This window comes from Onthophagus taurus, chromosome 2 (assembly GCF_036711975.1).
Source record: "Onthophagus taurus isolate NC chromosome 2, IU_Otau_3.0, whole genome shotgun sequence".
NCBI classification, from domain to species: Eukaryota; Metazoa; Arthropoda; class Insecta; order Coleoptera; family Scarabaeidae; genus Onthophagus; species Onthophagus taurus.
This window is the reverse complement of record NC_091967.1, coordinates 20,254,106-20,274,616: the sequence shown is the minus strand read 5'-3', so window position 1 is coordinate 20,274,616 and position 20,511 is coordinate 20,254,106. Positions and strand designations below refer to the sequence as shown.

Genomic DNA, 20,511 nt, shown 5'->3' with positions numbered 1-20,511 from the left:
AAAAAGAGTTTTTTTAACTTTTTGGGGCAATTTTAAAAATATTTTTTGACAGTGACAGTTTTCTCTTGACTTATTTAAATGTCAAATTAAATTTTATCACGAGCCCCATCTATCGAAAATATTCTAAACTAAAAGAAGGATCGGTGCTTCTGGCTTAATTAATATTAATAATACATTTTAATTAATATATTAAGGTAATTACTCCTCATTTAATCCACTTTTTTGTGTGATAATTAACAGTTTCCTTTTTAAAATTTATACATTATGGAATTAAAATTTTATAGCCAACGCCATCTTCCGTAATTATTTTCAATTACGCGGTAAGAGGAACGCCAAGGTCTATAGAACATAAGGTTACCCAATACCGATTCTCCTCCTCTGAGAGGCAAGGTGAGTCAGTGACGTAGCTGGTTCTATGAACAACACAACACGATGCGAGATTTAAATATTTTATATAGACTGTACCACAGTATAGGCACGTATAGGCTATCTTTTATTTTGACTGTATCGAACCAGTGACGTCAATTTGCGGGGTAATAATCGATACTACAGAGGCATAGGGAATGAGGTAACCTTATGTTCTATAAACCTTGGAGGAACGCAATAATGACGTTGAGGTTATGTGTACTTTTATAAAGTTAAAGTAATTATAAATGGCTGAAGAGGATGAAATAGATATATTAGGTGATTGCAGTTTGGATAGTTTTATGTCCAACAATGACTCTATGTAAGTAAATTCAAATCTAAAGAAAAAATAATTAATAGTTTAACTTTCTTAAAGATTCAACAATGCAACTAATAACTCGGATGAATTACTTAAATGCGATGATCTTTTGGTGTCGCAAAATACGGAGTTATTAAAGTGCGATTACACAATTCATCCTCAATGGTTACTGGATAAACCAAGCACAAACCCAGCTTGTTGGTATAATAATAGTGAGTCTTCGAATTTGATGAATACCAGCTTGGAAGATGTTGATTTACCTGTAAAATCCGATGCACAACAAATTGTTATTGAAAATTCAGTTATTGATAAAAGTGGATGGACGGAAAAAGAGAAGGATTTATTAAAGAGGGGGATTGAAATTTTTGGAAAAAGCCATGTGAGGTTATCTCAGTTTATTGGTTCAAAAAGTCCTGGGGAAGTCAAAAGTTATTTGAAACGTTTTTATTTGGAATCAACTGGATTAAAGGATGAGATTATATTAGAATGTCTTGAAGAAAGCATTATAGACAATGGAAATGATATGGAAATTGTAGAAAATAAAGAAGTTTTAACAGAAAATGAGGTAAAACAAATTTTTAGTTTGAACCAAACTTTTATTTTAAATCTTTTAGATACCTGCTAGTATAGAGGAAGTTATTGCAGCTGTAAGTACAGCAAATCCTACCGTTAAAATCACAAAACCTAAGAAAAAATACTCGAAATTAAATATAAATTATAAAGATATTCCCAGTGGACATTCACTTTTAAAAAAAAATTACATTATTCCTAACAATAATAGTCTGAAAGAAAAAAATAAAACAAAATCAGATCGAAGTAAAAAAGAAAAAAATGATAAAAAGGTTAAATTCAAATTCAAGACAAAAGTAATAGTACCTAAAAATGTTGCTGTTGGGGTAAAAAAAATTAGGACTAGTAGGAAATCTACCAGATCTGATACAGAAAACAGTTTAACATCTGAGGCTTCTATAAGTGATATAGAAATTGTTACTGGAAATGGATTATCGGTACCTGTTTGTAATGGAGAGGAAGTTGTAAGTTAATTTGTAGTGTCCGACTTAAACTCAATTTTGTACCGAAATTCGGTCGCGGTCGTAGTTTCGGCCGAAACTTTTCTTTAATAGTATGCAACCAATATCACAGTATTGGTATTGCAATACGCAAATCGAGTATACTGTGATATTGGTTGCATACTTGCAATGATGATATTGGGTAGGATAATTAATTAACACAGTGTATATACAGTGCTTCCCAAAAATAACGGATAAATTCGTTAAAACAATTAAAAACGATTTATAGAAAAATCGCTGACGATGAGAGGGGTCTAAGGATTTAAATTTTTCCCGACATTTTTAAACTTGTTATGACGTCATCGCTATTTTTTTCAAATAGCAATCCCCAATTTTTATTATGGAATATGATAGAGGATGTTTTTCTGAATTTGATATAGCCAAAATTAATATTAGTTACATAAGTAAATTTTCGAGAAAAATTGCCTTAAAGTTTCATGATTTTCCATTTATTTGAGGTAGAAAAATAGCAGTAGCCATGCGTTATCATGGCAACCAGTTATTTCAGATTTTTTATTAAGACAATGAGTAATTTTTCATATCTGAAATGGTGGTCTCTTAGTTGAGTGGTAATAGACATATTTTTGAAAATGTTAAAAATCGTCAAATACGGTCAGAAATGTTCGCAATTTAATAGTGTTTTTTTTAATAATGTATTCCTTATGTTACTATACCGGGTGTTTAAAAATTGTGTTCGGATATTTTACCCATTTATAGTTCTCATCAAGATAAACATAGAAATCAGGTGGAATAGCACCTATTTAATGCTACAGCGACTTGTAGAGCAAAAAAGAGCAAGAAATCTACATTTTACATTTTATGCAACCAGTTCAAGTTGGTAACATTGGGTCATTAATTTTTCTAGTTGTCAATGTGACAATTTTTGTCTGTGGACGTTTAAACACGTTCTTAGCATCGAATACAAGGTTCACAGTGATGAAGACATTGAACTCTGAGCAATTTCTCTTATTTGGGTGGTGTATATCAAAAATTTCTTTCAGGTGAATACATTTTGTGTTTTGACAATTTCTAATTGTCAATTCAAATTTTTATTTTCAAGTTTTACGTTGTTACCAACTGCTACATACCTATTTCCCTACATCGTCAAAATTTATTTTATTTTTGTTAAAAAAAAAGCATAAAAACGCGAATTACGTTTATTTCTTCTGCTGCTGTATAAATATTATGGCGCAGTTCGTCAAGATTTTCAATCGGTTTTTAATACACTGTTTCTTTTATGCAATCCTAATAAAAAAATCATAGGGATTTAAGGGCAACCATCTTGTTGAAACCACATTTCTCTGTAGATATTGAATTATTTTGGAGGAAATACAAAGAACAAAGTATAAATTTTTTAAATAACGCGTTTTCTTTGTAGAAAAACAGGCAATAAAATTTTTTTTGAAAAGAAAAATGGCAAGTGTAACACCATTCTGGAATCTTGACTAAACAGGCCATCTTTTAAAATAACTTGCCAAAGATGTTTTACTACTCCTTTTTTTAGAAATCTTGTGTCAAACTTAATAAACAAATTTTTTCAACCTTAACTCAATCAAACTAATTTTTTTTTGCAAAACTAATAACTTTTACTAAGCACTATTAAATTATGAAGATTTCTGACCATAGTACCTAAAGATCAACATTTTCAAAAATATGTCTATAAATGTAGAAAATAACAAGATAGAAACAAATAATTTAAAATAAATAATACTCTACTAATATAAAAAATAGGTACTCCAGCAAAAAAAAATATTGATTCAATATTCATGATTAAACAACCTTATGTTGTATGCTAAAAATAGCAATTTTTCTGCATTTTTGCCATGTAGATTACATCGCCGATCTGCACTAGGCACCGGTAGGCGGCGAAGAGAAATATTTTAATGCACTTTTTCGCAAGATTATGTACGGGGAATCCCAATATGAGTATATAACGGCATTCCGCTGATGTCTTGGTTCAAAAAGATAGCATTTAAAGGTTTTCTCCAGTATATCTTCTGGTGATAGCACTGTATTTTTACAATATTCTGTTTCGATTTTTGCATCGTGAATGTCGTGAGCAGGTGTTTTGTCATGAGCAGGGCACGGAACTTTTGTAACAAAACGATACGATTTCCCCCCTCCACTCGTTCTCAGAAAATCTTGATTATACTTATTGTTAGATGCTTAATTAATAGAGATGTAAAAATTTTTTATTAAGATAATTGATTCAGAAACGAAATTGAAACAAATTTTATTTAAAACATTTTTTAATAAAAACAATAATTGTTGAGATAATTAATTTTGATAGCATACTATTCAGAGGGAAATTAAAATTTCAAGTTAGCAAAAAATTGTATTAACAAACACTGTTCCTGAAGTAATTCTAAACAAATTTTGTTAACAACATTTTTTGATTAAATCAACAATAAGGATATAACCTCAAAAATATTAATTTTTGTAGCATACTGTTCAGTGGGAAATTAAAATTTCAAGTTAGAAAAAAATTGTGTTAACAAAAATTGTTCCTGAAACAATTCTAAACAAACTTTGTCAACATTTTTTTTTTATTTAATCAATAATTAAGGGGATAACCTCGAAATAATAATTTTTCCGTTTTTATACATAATTATACTTAGATGCTTAATTAATAGAGAAGTAAAAATTTTTTATTAAGATAATTGATTCAAAATCGAAATTGAAACAAATTTTATTTAAAACATTTTTTAATAAAAACAATAATTGTTGAGATAATTAATTTTGTTAGCATATTATTCAGAGGGAAATTAAAATTTCAAGTTAGCAAAAAATTGTATTAACAAACACTGTTCGTGAAGTAATTCTAAACAAATATTGTTAATACAAATTTTTGATTTGATCAATAATTAAGAACATAGCCTAAAAAAAATGTTTATATATATATTTTTATATATTTTTTATTGAGAAAATCGTTTTAGAATTTAATTTAGAACTTTTGTATGAAATTTTCTGCTGAGAACGAGTGGAGGGGGGAAATCGTATTGTTACAAAAGTTCCGTGCCCTAGTCATGAGTTTCCCATAAACTGCCTTCCTTTTCTTTTAACTTTTTCCTTTATGTGGTTTAAAAAGTTTCTCATTTCGGTCATGGCAATATCTACATCTGCAGAAATCAGGTACATATTTGGATTTAAATCTTGGGTCGAGTAACGTAGATGTTATAAGAAAAGAATTTCCTTTCGCATAATCAAATCGTTCATTTAAAAATTCATATAGTTTTCTTTTTTACTTCAGTAATGTCTTCATTTTCGTTTTCGTCTTGAAGTTGTAGTTTATTGTTTAGTACAGTGCTTTAATTTATAAGGCACTATCAGAGGATATGTCCAGCATAGAGATTTATTGCTCTTTGCTCTACAAGTCGCTACAGCATTAAGTGAGTGCTATTCCATCTGATTTCTATGTCTTGTAGCAAACAATGTTGCACTAAACACAGTTTTATACTAAAATTTTGTTCCGCTCATTTTCAAACAAAATATCTTTTATGACTAATTGTAGAGTATGCGCCACACAGCCTAGGGATTGATATTGCGTTCTCATAGCACATACCATATTGGCTGCATTATCACGTATAATTAGGAACAGATTCTTGCTAATATTTCAGTCGTTCACCATTTCAGTTACTTTTTGTTCAATATAAGCGCCGGTATGGTCCTGATTTAATATTGTTGCGCCCAATATCACTTTCAATCTTTGTGAACCTATAATAAAATGTCCTGTAAAGCTTAATAAAGAGTAGGTTTTACTTGGATTTGACCATATATCTCTAGTGCACATTTATCAACCAAATTCATGTCCTTGATCTTTACTTTGTCATACGTGTTTGGTTTAACGACGTTCTAAAATATTTTTCACTTTTTAAATTATATTTGTGAATAGCGCCTCATCTTCCAAAAAATTTCGGTCGAATACTATTAATTTGTACTCGAAAATAATTAATAATAATTTTAGATTAAAATTAAAAAAGAAGGGAATGAATCCGATTCGGATATTGAAATAGACGTGGAAGATAGCGAAGAGGATGAAAAGAAAGAAGAAATAGAGCAAGTTAAAAAGAAAGAAAAAGAATTAAGTTTTCCCATAGAGAGACAAGAACCAAAAAAAGATGTCGAATTTGATGCAAACAAAGAAGAAAATATTAAAAAAAGAATTCCTGATTTAAGTACTCTAAATGAAGATGATGTTAATGCATTAATGAAAATGGAATTTCCTTCATCCGAATTTTTTATTGATGAATCAACAATTACTAATTTAGAGAGATTTATACATTTTGAATTTTTTGAAGGAAGATCAACAAAAACACCTTCAAGATATCTTAAAGTACTAAAAAAATAAATATTACTTTTTAATTTATAACAATACTTTTTGATTTAGATTAGAAACCACATATTAAACGTTTGGAAAACTTCAAAACCCTGTTATGTAACAAAAACTTCAATTAGGCAAGGTTTAAAACAATGTGGAGATGTGAATTGTATAAGTAGGGTTCATCAGTTTTTGGAACAAATTGGAGCTATTAATTTTAAATGTCGTAAGAATAAAAAAAAAAAATTAAAAATAATTAAATTGATGGTTTATTTTTGTAGCTCAAACAAGTTATGTTAGACCATTATATGAGATGGTTTTAACAGCTGTGAATCTTCCAAAAGATACAAATCGGGAAGTTGAAAATAATTTTGTTGTGCCCCAAAAATTAGATAATTATTATCGAAATAGGAATAAAAAGAAATTTGTTAATGTAAGTTTTAATTTCTTTCTGTCATAATTTTTATTGATTTCTATTTAGGATGGTGAAGGTGGATATACTTTACAACATGATGATAAAGGAGAAGTAATAAACACAACGGTCGTCAATGAAGATCCTATCCAAAAGAAACACTACATTAAAAAACCTATTATTCGCTTAATTTATTGTCGACCATTTACGGAAAATAATCCGGTAACTTCCAAATTAAAATCCACACAAAACAATTCTAACATTTTTTTAAATCCATTTAGCAAGAATACCAAGTAACAATAACATTATCCAACTTAATTTTAATGGACTTACATTCCCATTCATCGCTTTCGGAAATAATGGGATTAGTTGGAGGTCGTTGGAACCCTACCAAAAAAACTTTAAAAATCCTTCGTTACGAACCATGCAAAAATTTAGCACCTTCTTCATCTACCCATTGTGATATGTGTCCAGTTTCTCAAGCGAAAGCCGCCGAAAATATCCATCGCGATCACATGGATGTGTTAGGCTGGTTCCATTCGCATCCCACTTTCGCCCCAGAGCCATCTCAACAGGATATTGATACCCAATTTTCCATACAGCAATGTTTTGGTGAAGATAAACCATGCGTTGGTGTTATTATGTCGCCTTTTAGTTCTCATGGAGCTCTTATAGCATCACCGTTTCGATGCATGATTGTTGGAAAGAAAGAAAATTTTGATGATCAATTCGTCCCTTACAAATTAAAAGTGGATATTGATTATGAAAGGTTGGATGTTGAGGAGATGTTGAATTATGCTTGGGCGGTGTTTAATTCGGATTCTTTTGGAAATGGATCGAGTCGGGTGGATTTTTTAAAACCTTATTTTCATGATACTTCAATTACTTATTTGGATAAGGTAAGAGAATATTTATTCAAGTGTTTTTATGTACCTATAGAAAATGCATGACTTTCTCTTGCGCATCAACAGTGTTAAAACAAATTTTGTGTTTTAAAAAACTAAAATGTCTAAATAGACTTGTTATCTCTTTAAGAAATATGTTATGTTATACCAGTGAATGAATTTGATTGTTGTTAGAACACTTAATTAAACGTTAGGAATCAGTTAAGTCTTTCGTTGGAACAGTATTTTTCAACTGTTTGCTTCTGGTTATCAATTAACAATTAAAATTGTGGTTGGAGCAAACCTAATACATATTTTAATCACTAAATTAGTTAGTAAGGTATCTGTGTCCTATGACCATGCTGTGACTCTACTACAGATGAGAGAGTTGTATGCCAAGGTCATGCGAGCGCAGGAAGGCGCGGGAAACATCATGTCGATAGAATGGGCGAATTGGGCAAAAGAAGCAAAAACCCACATCAAAGAAACTTCCTGACAGACAGAAAGAAATGGAGCCCAGAGCGATCCCAACCCAAAGTTGTCTCTGATAACAGCATTTGCATTCTCACGTAGATAGGAATACGCTGTTGGAGAAGTGAATCATTTTACAGTCGCTAGAACAGTATGCAACCATTGGTACACGGAGATTGCCGAGATGTGTCGAGAACGATTTGCCAAAGTTGTAGCCAATCTTCTATGAAGACATAGCTATTCTTGATTTAAGGTTTTTTATTTAAAGAATTTTTTATTAGTTATATTGGTGCAACTAATTTGGCAAAAACATTTCAATTCCTCACAACGTCAAGTGAAGAAGTCTTCGTTTCTCTCGTCTGTGCACTGAATCCCTCTACATGCTTAATATGATTGATCTTCGTCAAAAACCTCTTTGACGGAAGTGAAATATCTTTACGAAACTAGTTGCATCGAATAACTAATAAAAATTCTTTTCATCGTTCTTGAGGTATTAATTTTATGTTCTTTGAAGAATGCACCTTAAGGAGAAAAATCTGCGCAGATATATTGAAATCGGCGTATGCTTTCATTCACACTTTATAATTAGTTTAGTTATTTATCATCAGTCTTTTATGCTATATGCGATTTTTCTTTGCCTTTGTCACCCTACTGTCATCCGCCAAGCGTTTTGTCCGTTATCTTTTAATGTATGTCTTGGTTAGATACTGGTTTGTGATCAAGACATTAATATCATCTGTTATTATGTTGTGCTCTCCTCTCATTTTTTTTTAATCTTTAGACATATGCATTTTAAAGCGCTCCACAAATCCAGCCCTTAAAAATCTTTTGTTTGTGTACACCACAAACCTTGTGCGATTTCTTCTTCTTCTTTCCCAGCATTTAGTCATCCACTTCTGAACATATGTCTCGTTTAGCTTCTTCCCAGCTTTTTTTTTATATCATCAACCCATCTCCTGGGTGGTCTTCTTATGCTGCGCTTTTTACAGCATAAGTAGACTGGACCACTGGGAAAAGTTGCAAAACATTATCTAGTTTAATTTGGTGTTAAAAATAAGTAACTAATTAGTATGTATTTACTAGGTGTTACAATTGTGCTATGCATAAGATAGAAAAAAAAGTATACTTGCTGATATATTTTATGCACTTCCCATCGTTTAAGTCAAGCTTCTACTGCTGTCCTTCCACGTACATATACGCTATTTTTTGTATATCAGTGTCCAGGCCCCATTCACTGTATTCCTCTATGACCTCCTTATTACTTGGTCATCAGCTAAACATAGTGCATTTACCTTTTCTTTTCCACTATGTTAGTTTTTGCTCTAGATATATTTTGAACAAGGATGTGGATAGGCAGCATCCCTGCTTGAGTCCTTTAGTGATGTAAAAGCTACGTGATTCGACACTATATGCAAAACCTAAGAAGGATTACCATCAATTTAGCTCATAATTGAATATTATACTAGATTTTTCAATACACTATGCACGGATTTTGCATATATTGCCCTGCTACACCACTAGTTATCACAGCCACATTTTTCGATAAGATTTGCTAAAAACAAGCTTATTTATGCGATATATTTGACAAGCCGAATCTGCAAAGTTTGAAACTTTTGAAGCAGGTTGCAGCGTTTAAAAACTACGGCTGTGCATAACAAAATCTGTAAACCTGGCGATTTGTTGGACTTTATTAAGAAATAAACGTAAAAGCCTTTCTGGTAACTGTCCAGATTGCAAAATAATTTGAGCCAATATTCTTTAGCTTCGTATTCAAGTTTGCAATAATTTTTAATACGTCAGCATATTTCAAAATGTTTTTAAACGATATTGTTTAATTTTATCTGAAATGCTGTTACCAATAATGATAAAATTAAACTAACAACGCGAAATCGTTAAAAATAACGCTGGGAAAGGTCCTTGCTTAATTATTCTGATCATAACTCGAAAATAACGTGATATGATGCAAATTTTATTACATAAAGTGTTTTATTATTAGATACATGAGTATTCATTTCTTATAATTAACAATAATTATTGATTTAAAAATTTATCATTTTTAATTAATTTTCATTAGCAACACGGTTCTTCTCAATTTACTGAAACTGTTTATAATAATTTAATTAGCATCAATTTGTTGAAAAATAAGATAAGAGTGATAATTTTAATTTATTAATTGTATCGTTTCTATGGCGTTTAAGACTTATTAATATTAATGTTTCTTTTTAGTTCATTTCTAGTATCAAAATGCATTTGGCCAAATGTACCAACATTAATAAGATGACCTGTGATGCTGTACAGCAAGGCTTATCAAACATATTGTGTAATAGGGTGTAATATCTCCCAAGAACACAAAAAGAAGAAATAATTATCACTCTGTTTTGAATTTATACATAAATATTTTTATAATTTATTACGTTTATTGATAAGGTTAATTTTCAAATTTATGAAATAAGAGTATAATTTAAGGGTGAAAGAAAGACTTGATTAAATAAAATATATTTTATTTATTTAAATCGATTTATCAATTTATTAATCAATATTAATTGGTGTGTTTTGTATTTATTTTTTGAGTGTTTCAATTAAAAAAATAAAATGTATATATAAAATATTTATAAGAAATTAATCTCGATCGCTTTATACCAGAAAGAAATAATTAAAATGTAAAAAAATAAATCATAAATACAAATTAAATAGCTTCTAAAGCATTCTTTAAATCGCCAATCAGATCTTCAGGATCCTCCAAACCCACTGATATCCTAATAAAATTATCGGTAATTCCCAATTCTTTACGTACGTCAGCAGGAATTGAAGCATGCGTCATAATCGCCCTGAAAAAGAATGCCATAAAATTATTTACCCCAAACAATTTTTAACATTAATAACTTACGGTAATTCCGCCAAGCTTTCATATCCACCCAAACTTTCAGCAAGCGTAAATACCTTAATACTTTTAAGGAAAGTTTCAGAAGCTTTTAAATCGCCGTCAATATAAAAACTGAAGACGCCTGAATGACCAGAAGTTTGTCTTTTAGCCAATTCATGTTGTGGATGCGACGGTAAAGCTGGATGAATAACTTTTAATACTTTCGGGTGCGTGCTTAAAAAGTTGGCTACTGCAACTGCGTTAGAACGATGCTTTTGCATGCGTAGAGATAAAGTTTTTAAACTTCTCGTTACCATCGAACAATCAAATGGACCAGGAATTATTCCCATTGCTTTAAAAGAAATTAATAAATTAGAAAAAGTAAAAATTAGATAAATTTAGTTTATCTAAATATTGTTTATAGTTTTATCTATTTAAATAAAATTAATGTCGTTGACCTTAGATGAATGGAATATGTTTATGATTCGTTGGACGTCACAATTTTACAGCGTTAAAAGGCGGCTAAAGTACAATTGTACCTTCACGATATTATACATGTAGATTTAAAATTAAATAAGTTATTTTTATAAAAAGATTTCAGAAAGCATACTTTAAACAAACAAATTGTAAATAGGACGCTTCTGTTGCCAAAGTTACCCCATAAGTAAGAAGTTTGATGATAGAAGGATAAGATTTAACTCGTTTAAAGCTATTTCTCTTTATTTAATTGTTGCTCTCACTAACATATATTGCATTTGATGACGAGATGTATTTACCATTAGCATAAATGTCTACCACAGAAGAATAAGACAGTGATCAGTAACTGGTAAGAGAGGAAGAAGCAAAATACGATTCTGACGAAAGTATTGAAGATAAATATCAAGGTGTTGCTGATATTTTGATAGCGAAGGACGGAACAGAGTGGCATACTAATCCACCATCAAGTAGCCAAACAAGATCTTGTAATATTTTAAGGCAAAATGTCCTCTAATAGTCAGTAACTCGTTTGTCAAGTTAATAAAGTCTCCAAACATATCTGACATTATATTACGAGAAAGAAATCGGAAGGCTAATAGACTTTGTGAAGCTTACAACAATAATTTGATCCAAAGGATTCCTAATATTTTTAAGAAATTGATTTTGACGGTTTTTTTGGGCAGAGGCAATAAGCAGAATCGAGATGATATGTGGAAACTCAGTAAATTCTTATAAGGGGTCGGAAAGAAATGTGACAACTGATAATTTCTTCAAATTTCGAATTAGGAAAGGTCTTGAACTCTTTCCATATGGCACTGACTGGTACAGTAATAAAAAAATCTGCTAAGCAATAAGATGGAGCTAAAGAAAGACCATCTTACTGGACTAGTTTTGCTTATACATATTCGGGATACAACAGTACATTGGTACGTGCCAAAAAAGAATAAGGTATCATAGATGCAGCTAAACCTGAGATAATCAAGTACTATAAAAAAAACTAAAGGTATGGATTGGGTGAGTATACTGTCAAAAGAAGGACGTTACGCTGACCTCTAGAATTCTTTTATAATATAATCGACATCAGCGGATTAGCATCTTACATTATTTATAAAGAACACAATCTACATTTGAGAACCAAAGACTAACGCAGAAAATTTCGCTAACCAACTATTTTGCCTGCAATTGAAGTTCGTAGTAGCAATCCACTTATGATCAGAAATCATTTTTTTCGAGTTACAATTGAAATGGTGTTTGGACGAGAAACTGCGGTAGCATCAGTAGGATCTAAAGCACCTTGGGTATTCGTGGTGCTTCCCCTTTCGTTGGTAGTTTTACATCTGCCCAAACATGAAATATAAACAACGTAAAATTAGAAAATCTTGTATAGTTTGCGCGAATCCGATATAGGATTCACCAGAATTAGCAGCGAGACCTGCAATTTTCCACAAAACAAAGCTAATTTATCTCATGTACTCCTTTGAGATTGGGTTGCTTTTTATCAAAACGAATCCATCTGAGGAGAAATCTAAACCTTGTTTTAGACATCGCCGTACAGAATAATCGATAATTTATGGATTAGTGATGCTCATTTGTACCTTCATCAACTTCACGAACAACCTCTCCATTCGGCCAAAGTTACAGTTTGTCGTGCGATGTTTGCCCATACTTCTTTGAGAATGACGATGTTCGAATGCTGGAAATCATTTTTATCTCACAAGTGCCAATGAATGAGAATACTCATTACCAGCAAGATGTAGCAACTTGTCTTGAAAGAACCACAATTTTTTTCGTCAGAAAAATGAGAATATAGATTAATAGTTTTCGTGATCGCCGTGGTATTGACGTTCGTGCCTTTAATTAGGATCTGCAATTGATGAATTGGGAGGCTGTCCTTGATCTTAATACAATCGATGACAAACTTTAATGATACTATATTATCCTTATTTGATTTTCATGCGCCTGTGATCACTAAGGTAATCAGAAAACGTGCTTTGCCATGGATCACTTGGAATGTCAGGCAAATGATTAAACTAAGGAATGAGGCATTTGCTAAGTATAAAAGGATTAGGAGTCAGCAGAGTTTTCAATATTATAAGTTATAAGACTCTACGAAATTACGTAACGGGTGCTATTCGCCGAGAAAAAAAGAAACTTTTGAAAAAAATTTAATCGTCGGTGACTCTAAGTGTTTGTGGAAAAATCTGAGAAGGTTTAACGTGTTGAAATCTTCCGCTATTTCGTTGCCTTCTCATTTGTCAGATGCTAATGTTATCAATCCCATTACAATTCTACCGGTTCTTTCAAAGATCTTAGAAAAATGTATGATAGAGCAATTAAATGTTTATCTGGAAACACATTGCATTTTGCCTCTTAAGCAAACCGGGTTCAGGAGACAGTTCAGTTGTGCTACTGCGCTCCTGGATTTAACTGATCATGTACTCAGATCTCTGGACCAGGGTAAATCCACAGTATTAATTTTACTTGATTTCAGTAAGGCCTTTGACATCCTTGATCATAGTCTCCTGTTGTGCGTTTTGAAGTTTATTGGATTGGATGTTCATGCAGTTAAGCTATTTTGTTTTATCAGATCCTGTGATCTGCTCTTCTGGTGTTCCTCAAGGTTCTGTTTTGGGCCCCGTCTTTTTCACAGTGGTAGTGCTACCTTTTCTGTTCTTGTACCATGAGCCATTGTAATTTGAATACTTTTTTATTTATTTTAGTTGTAAGGATTATTTTATTTTGCCTTGTTAATTATATTTATATATATTTTTTTTTTCTGTTCAAATAATTTTGTATCTTGTTTTTCGTTATCATTATTTCTGACTCAAAAACGTAACGTAAATGTGGTACCATGTCCACCTGAGAAGGGTTATATCAAATATCAAAAATTACAAGACCGTAAAGTTATCAAATTACTCTGTGAACGTGTTCGATTTTATCTCTTTCTATTAGGTCTACTTAAGTTATTCTTAGGATATTTGGCAAAACATAAAATGCACGCGTTGCAAATATTATGATGGATATATCAATACGAATGCTTTAACTTTTGCACTTTATGCCACCATGTCATAATATTTATAACTCATACTCATAAATATTTTTTTTACATTTACTATTTTAAGTCTAATTAAAATATTCAAGCTAATCATCCCATAAAGTTAAGATAAAAATCAATACTTGATCCACATACCATTAAAATGTCAACAGCTTACTTTTTTAATTTGTTTATTGATTCTATTTGTTAACATCTTTAAGTTGAGTGTTTTTATTATTTTATAACCTTAATAAGAGTTTACTTATTGAGTTATTCGATCGTTTTGTAGATAATGATAAACTCATATTATCTTTTAAACTCGGTTATTTTATTTTATTTTTATTATTTTATCGATGAACACGCAAAAAAGAATTCAAACTATTTATATATAAATAATAAGATGATTTTTTAACCCATTTCTTATATAAATAGATCGAGACGTCCTCACGTGAATCTTTTTATTAACCTTTGTGTTTGAAATTATCAACACAATGCCATTGTCATTAAGTGTCACCTCTATGATTGTATTTAATTCTATCATTTTATTACTTAATTCTCTTCAATATCTTTTTATAGACGTGGGTAAAGAAAAAACGTAAACATCAAAAAAAAGTCGCCAAAAAAAGTGTTTGAGAGATAATAAATAAGGTTTGGGTTTTCAAAACAATTTTTTGCGAACCACCAAAAGTTTCCACATCATTCATTTAAATTTTAAATTATCTTCAAGGATTTAAATAGATAATTTACAACTTAACAAGGCCTCCTTAATTAAAATGATTAATTTTATAGTAAACATAAGAAAGTTTAAATAGGCTTAGTAACAAGTAACTCCAATATCATTTTTTTGCATTGTTTTTATCACGTGTAATTTTAAATATTCCGCAATCTATTTATATGTTAAAATATACATATTCTCAAGGTTATGACGTATTTTAAACTGTTTTTTTTATGATAAAGAACTTTGCGAAGTCTATAGGATGTTAGTGTTTATTGTTATCTTATTTTAAATACCCAAAAAAAATTGTGTAAATATTGATATTGAAATAAAATTAAAAAAAAGCACTCACCGTTTTGTAAAAATCTTAACTGTTGCGCTAATTCGGTGTTATTAGTAACGATAGCCCCCATAATAACATCAGAATGTCCGTTCATGTACTTTGTAAGAGAATAAGTTGAAAGATCGGCTCCAAGATCAAGGGGACGTTGTAAATATGGTGTTAAGAAAGTATTATCAATAGCGAAAAGTATTTTATTATTTTTGGCAATTTCAGCTACTCCAGAAATGTCGGTGATTTTTAATAGAGGATTAGTGGGACTTTCTATGAAGATCATCTGTAATTATCATAAATAATTTAATTGGAGAAACTTGTTTTTAAATTTAATATATTTAATATAAAAAATATATACCTTTGTGTTTGCTTTAATAGCATTTTTGATATTATCCAGATTAGTTGTATCGACGCATGTTGACTCAATTCCGAATTTCCGTCCGACCTTATCAAGCAAACGGAAATTGCCACCGTACATATCATCACAGCAGATTATATGATCGCCATTCGACAAAACGCTCATTAAGGCGGTTAAAGAACCTAAACCGGAAGCGAAGCAAACGGCATGTTTTGCTTTTTCTAATGCAGCGAGGGATTGTTCCAATACATCTCTTGACGGATTTCCACTTCTTCCATATTCATATTTCTATGTTTTAAAAATTAATTAAACAAAAGTATGTTAAAAATAAAAAATATTAATTACTTTGAAATTGGCTGGACCAAACTGTTTAAAAGTTGTTGATAGAACGATTGGTGGTACTACACACATTGAATCCCATTGGTCTGGGTCTTGACCTGCGTGAATTGCGGTGGTTGAGAATCCTTTTGGGTCTGGGAGGTATCCTGAGTTATCTGCCATTTTATCTACTATAACAATAAAGACAATAAAGTTAATATTGTGTTATTCATATCACTCGTATGACTTTAATTATCAGGGATTTAATAAAAAATTCCAAAATTTGATATTAGTCAGTACTTAGTCACAAATATGTATCAGAAAAAATAAAGTAGTTTCTATGAATCAGATTTTTTTTGTTTCTAAATACTAATTTTTTTGCAGTTCAATAAAACATGAACGTGTATATGATTCAGAAATGATTATCATTTTATGGTTACTAATTATTACTGGAAACCGACTCAAATTTACTTAAATAATAAATGTTGAATTCCTAAAACTAGACAAACAAAAAAAGACAAGTCTAAAGATAATAACTGAAAATAAGTAATATGATTAAAGCAGATAAAGGTGATCCTACATTGAACGTTTGTAGAAACACATTGGTAAAACATTACCAGGACCTATAAGCGATACTACAACAAATGTGCAGGGAGAAGCCATAGAAATAAACAAAGACTTGCTAAGACAGGCAGCCATAAAATTGAAAAATAGGAGATCATATGGTCCAGAAGGAATAGTGGCAGAGATGTTGAAAAATGAAGCAGAAAAATTATTTGAAATAATAACACAATTATTTATTCAGTGCTTGAACGGAAAAAAAGTTCCTGACAAATGCAAGGGGAATAAGAAGATCTGTTCATATTATAGAGGAATCTCAATGACCACTGTGCTCAGTAGGCTGTAATGTAGAATACTTAGAGATCTGATAGAGAGAAAGATTGAGGATGAAGAAGAACAATGAAGAATCATTCAGTGATAACATATTTTGTATGAAACAAATGATTGAAAAAAGTAGCACCACGAACCAAGAAACCCATATATAATTCGTAGATCTAACTAAAGCGTATGACAATATACCAATAACAGAATTATGAGAAGTACTGTAGCATTGAAATATAAGCCATACTATAATAAGGGCCTTACAAAACTTATACTTCCAACTCAACTTCTAATACGAGAACAAATATGACCATGTACAAGGAATGGTAGAGGAGATTTCCGAAAAAACCAATGGACTGAATACCGCAGCAAAAAAGAGTGAGAAAAAGACTCAAGAAGAGCTAGGGTGAGAGAGTTAGAAGAGTCACTATCTCAACTCTAATTTGTTACCACTTTGCTATCACCACATTTTTTTTAATCAATCTGGCGACAACATCTCGGATTTCTTCGTAAAATCTAAGGCCTTTTTTTTCAAATTGTTACTATTTATAGCTACATGCACTGATCTATCCCTTTTTTGAAATCTTCCAAATCTGAAAAAGTTCTGCGTGACGCAATCCTTCAAGTTTTCCGTATTCTTTTGGTAATTCGATCAAAAGTCTGGATGGGACACCAAAATCCCTTATCAATTCAGTTTCTCAGCAGTGATATTTTATTGCAGTATAATGTAGACAAGTTCCGATTAAATATGACATCAAATATTTGGTAAAAGTTTCTGAACACAGACGAATTTCGGAAGATTCCGAAATCGTTTCTCCAATAGATGGCTCAACAGTTGGCAGTTACAATGATGCCTGCCTTATTTAAAAAAAAATCGGGCTAATCACGCCACTTACACTGATTCCGCACCAAACAATGACTCACTGGCATCGGCATTCATTTCTATACTTCTAGAAATTTGATGTTGTTCTGATACCACCAGCATTCCCTTGTACTGTGTTATCAATTTTAATCAAAACTTTCTCAATCAAGCAAGTATTTTCTTATCCGAAAACATTTGTCCAATTAAGATACGGAAGGATAAACTATAAAATCAGCCGCAACCTTGTTTTTGATACGATGTAACCAAAATATGATGGCAACAATGATTGTTGATTTGTTCTATTCACACAACCACGAACTATTTAATTCAACTGAACATAATGAAGTAACATATATGTTGCAACAAATTTCTGTAATTCAAGACGAAGAGAAGCAAAAAGTCCTGTTTTTTGGAGTATATAAGTGTTATTCTCTTGTCTAGTAGGTGTTATGGGGCGATCGGTTGTGAAATTATAATTTTTTTAAAATTTATGGTTGACTGGAAAGTCTCACAATGTCCTGGACATCGCATATCTTTATGATTTATTCATTTCTTTTATGCTCCCACAAGGTGTATCCTGTTAATGAACTTACCGTCATTATCTTTCGTGTTTGAGTTATAACATCTTCTTGGAGGTTCCTGCTCGTAAAATTAACGACATGATATTTCAATTCATCGGCTGTTCTATAGTCTTATTGTATACTGTCAATTTACTTCTTTCTAATGTTTTTGTAAGAGACACAAAGCACATGTTCGCTATTTTGTTGTATATAATGGCTTTCGCGAAAAAAAAAACATTTGATAAAAATGTATTCAGAGTTAGACCAATACTTTCGGCGCTAATATCATCCAGTTCAAGTTGCAGTACTTTAGGAGGATGGTATTCTGCAGGTGTTTGCTCTTAGGAGTCCATATTTGACGATCCTTTTTAGTTTTGAGGTTCACACCCATTTTCTTGTACAGGTCCATCTCACAATGTCATGGATATCATGCTTTTGTGATCTCCTCACTTCTTTTATGCTCCCACAAGGTGTATCCTGTTAATGGACTTCCCGTCATCATCTTTCGTGTTGAGTTATAACATCTTCTTGGAGGTTCCTGCTGCTCGTAAAATTAACGCCATGATATTTCAATTCATCGCCTGTTCTATAGGCTTATTGTATACCGTCAATTTACTTCTTTCTAATGTTTTTGTAAGAGACACAAAGCACATGTTCGCTATTTTGTTGTATATAATGGCTTTCGCGACAAAAAAAAACATTTGATAACAATGGATTCAGAGATAGAGCAATACTTTCGGCGCTAATATCATCCAGTTCAAGTTGTAGTACTTTAGGAGGATGGTATTCTTTTATAATTTGGTGATATCTTCGAATACTAACAAGTTCACGTTCAAGTTGACAAAAACCCTTCAAAAAGCGGGGTCTCAAGTTCGGCCAAATAATAAATAGACCTATATCAAGTTAAAGATTATTAAGTTAAAATGATTAAGACAAAAATGAGACCTACACCAAAACAACACGATATAATAAAATTTTTGTATATCTCATACTCCTTATGAGATGTATTTAAGAAAACGAACTTTTCAAAAATGGTTAATTATGAAACATCGATTAGCAACTAAAATATCATGATTAATATTTCAACATCTATAATAAAACTATAGCTTAATTAATATTGCGTCATTTTTATCATGATTAACATATCGGCGAACATGAAAAAAAAATGTAATAGAAATAACTCAGATAACAAAGTTCTAGTACTTGAAATTATCTTACTGGTCATTTTGTAGTATGCAAGCACACGTTTTGATTTGAAATAAGATTAAAAAAAAGAATTACATTTTTATTTTTAAAAAATTTTCCAAGGAATAACCAGTTATCAACATAAATTTGAATATCATTTCGTTTCTGAATAATCAGACCTGTTAAATTTTAAGAATTTGCTTTATCAATGTAATTATTATTGTTCATTTTACATATTGGAAAAATATTTTTTGGAGAAATCAATGTTTTTATCAAAAACTGGTTATTTCATTAATATTTTCATGCATTTCATTAAAATTTAAATTTGACATTATCTTATAAAGATTTAACTTAAAGTTCGTAGTAGATAAAAATAGCAGCTTTTTTGAAGGCTAAGAAAAATCTTTTTTTAGCAATTTCAGACACGTGGATCCTTAACGATCCATTTTTCTATCTAATAATTGCCTCCAATATGTTCCACATTCTTCTAATAATCCGAAGAATTCAAACAATCAAAATTCCTTTCTAACATAAAATTTTTTAATCTTCCTTAACAACAAATTTAATAAATTTATACCTTAATTAAGTGTAAAATTTTATTACAAAGATATACTTACCGGTACTGTATCGACGTGTAAGGTAATTTAAGGATGAAATGCTGATGTAATACTTCTTAGGTGTTAACAAGGCCGCGTTCAAACTTGAAAAGTATCGAAAATGAGTTAAAGTCGCCAAAGAAGCTTTAGTTAATTTATTACTTAGTTGATTAATTAACATTAATTTAATGTCTTAAATTTATAATCGTAGAAAAGATACGTACCAAATGGAAACTAAAACGCGACTGATTCCACTGCGGAGCGCGTACCTCCTTTAAATACCTCCGCCTTGGCCGCGAATTTACGTATAAAGTTTCTGACGAAATACGTTCGAAATGATAAACTCATATAACTAAGAAATCGCTTTACTTTTTATCAATCATAAAAGCAATCTAACGTGAATAATCAATAAATCGGAATAAACAGAAGTGGTTCAAATCGATAATGT

General features: G+C 31.0%; 2 protein-coding genes across 3 annotated transcripts; one reads left to right on the top strand and one right to left on the bottom strand.

The window, feature by feature from the left end:
• Nucleotides 1-506: 506 nt before the first annotated feature.
• On the top strand, nucleotides 507-10,392 carry LOC111413840 (deubiquitinase MYSM1-like). Its single transcript, XM_023044958.2, has 9 exons — nucleotides 507-727; nucleotides 782-1,289; nucleotides 1,339-1,758; nucleotides 5,759-6,127; nucleotides 6,182-6,338; nucleotides 6,394-6,545; nucleotides 6,594-6,746; nucleotides 6,806-7,423; nucleotides 10,106-10,392. The coding sequence occupies exons 1-9, from the start codon at nucleotides 654-656 to the stop codon at nucleotides 10,211-10,213; spliced, it is 2,559 nt and encodes an 852-aa protein (XP_022900726.2). The 5' UTR covers nucleotides 507-653; the 3' UTR covers nucleotides 10,214-10,392.
• Nucleotides 10,364-20,498, bottom strand: LOC111413835 (Cystathionine gamma-lyase). Of its 2 annotated transcripts, XM_023044947.2 has the most exons (7): nucleotides 20,288-20,498; nucleotides 20,085-20,167; nucleotides 16,006-16,169; nucleotides 15,661-15,948; nucleotides 15,321-15,585; nucleotides 10,767-11,094; nucleotides 10,364-10,707 (listed from the first exon to the last, which is right to left on the bottom strand). In XM_023044947.2, the coding sequence occupies exons 3-7, from the start codon at nucleotides 16,159-16,161 to the stop codon at nucleotides 10,566-10,568; spliced, it is 1,179 nt and encodes a 392-aa protein (XP_022900715.1). In that variant the 5' UTR covers nucleotides 16,162-16,169; nucleotides 20,085-20,167; nucleotides 20,288-20,498; the 3' UTR covers nucleotides 10,364-10,565. The 2 variants fall into 2 exon arrangements, with proteins under 2 accessions (XP_022900715.1, XP_022900714.1); XM_023044946.2 differs by lacking the exon at nucleotides 20,288-20,498 and having other exon boundaries at nucleotides 20,085-20,281.
• Between the last annotated feature and the right edge of the window lie 13 nt (nucleotides 20,499-20,511).

Coding starts and splice junctions, on each gene's coding strand:
- LOC111413840 (XM_023044958.2), top strand. CDS start 654: ATGGCTGAAGAGGATGAAATAGATATATTAGGTGATTGCAGTTTGGAT. Junction 1,290..1,338: donor AAGTTTTAACAGAAAATGAG/GTAAAACAAATT, acceptor TAAATCTTTTAG/ATACCTGCTAGTATAGAGGA. Junction 6,128..6,181: donor CACCTTCAAGATATCTTAAA/GTACTAAAAAAA, acceptor TTTTTGATTTAG/ATTAGAAACCACATATTAAA.
- LOC111413835 (XM_023044946.2), bottom strand. CDS start 20,244: ATGTTAATTAATCAACTAAGTAATAAATTAACTAAAGCTTCTTTGGCG. Junction 15,949..16,005: donor TTGGTCCAGCCAATTTCAAA/GTAATTAATATT, acceptor TTTAAAACATAG/AAATATGAATATGGAAGAAG. Junction 10,708..10,766: donor GAAAGCTTGGCGGAATTACC/GTAAGTTATTAA, acceptor ATTCTTTTTCAG/GGCGATTATGACGCATGCTT.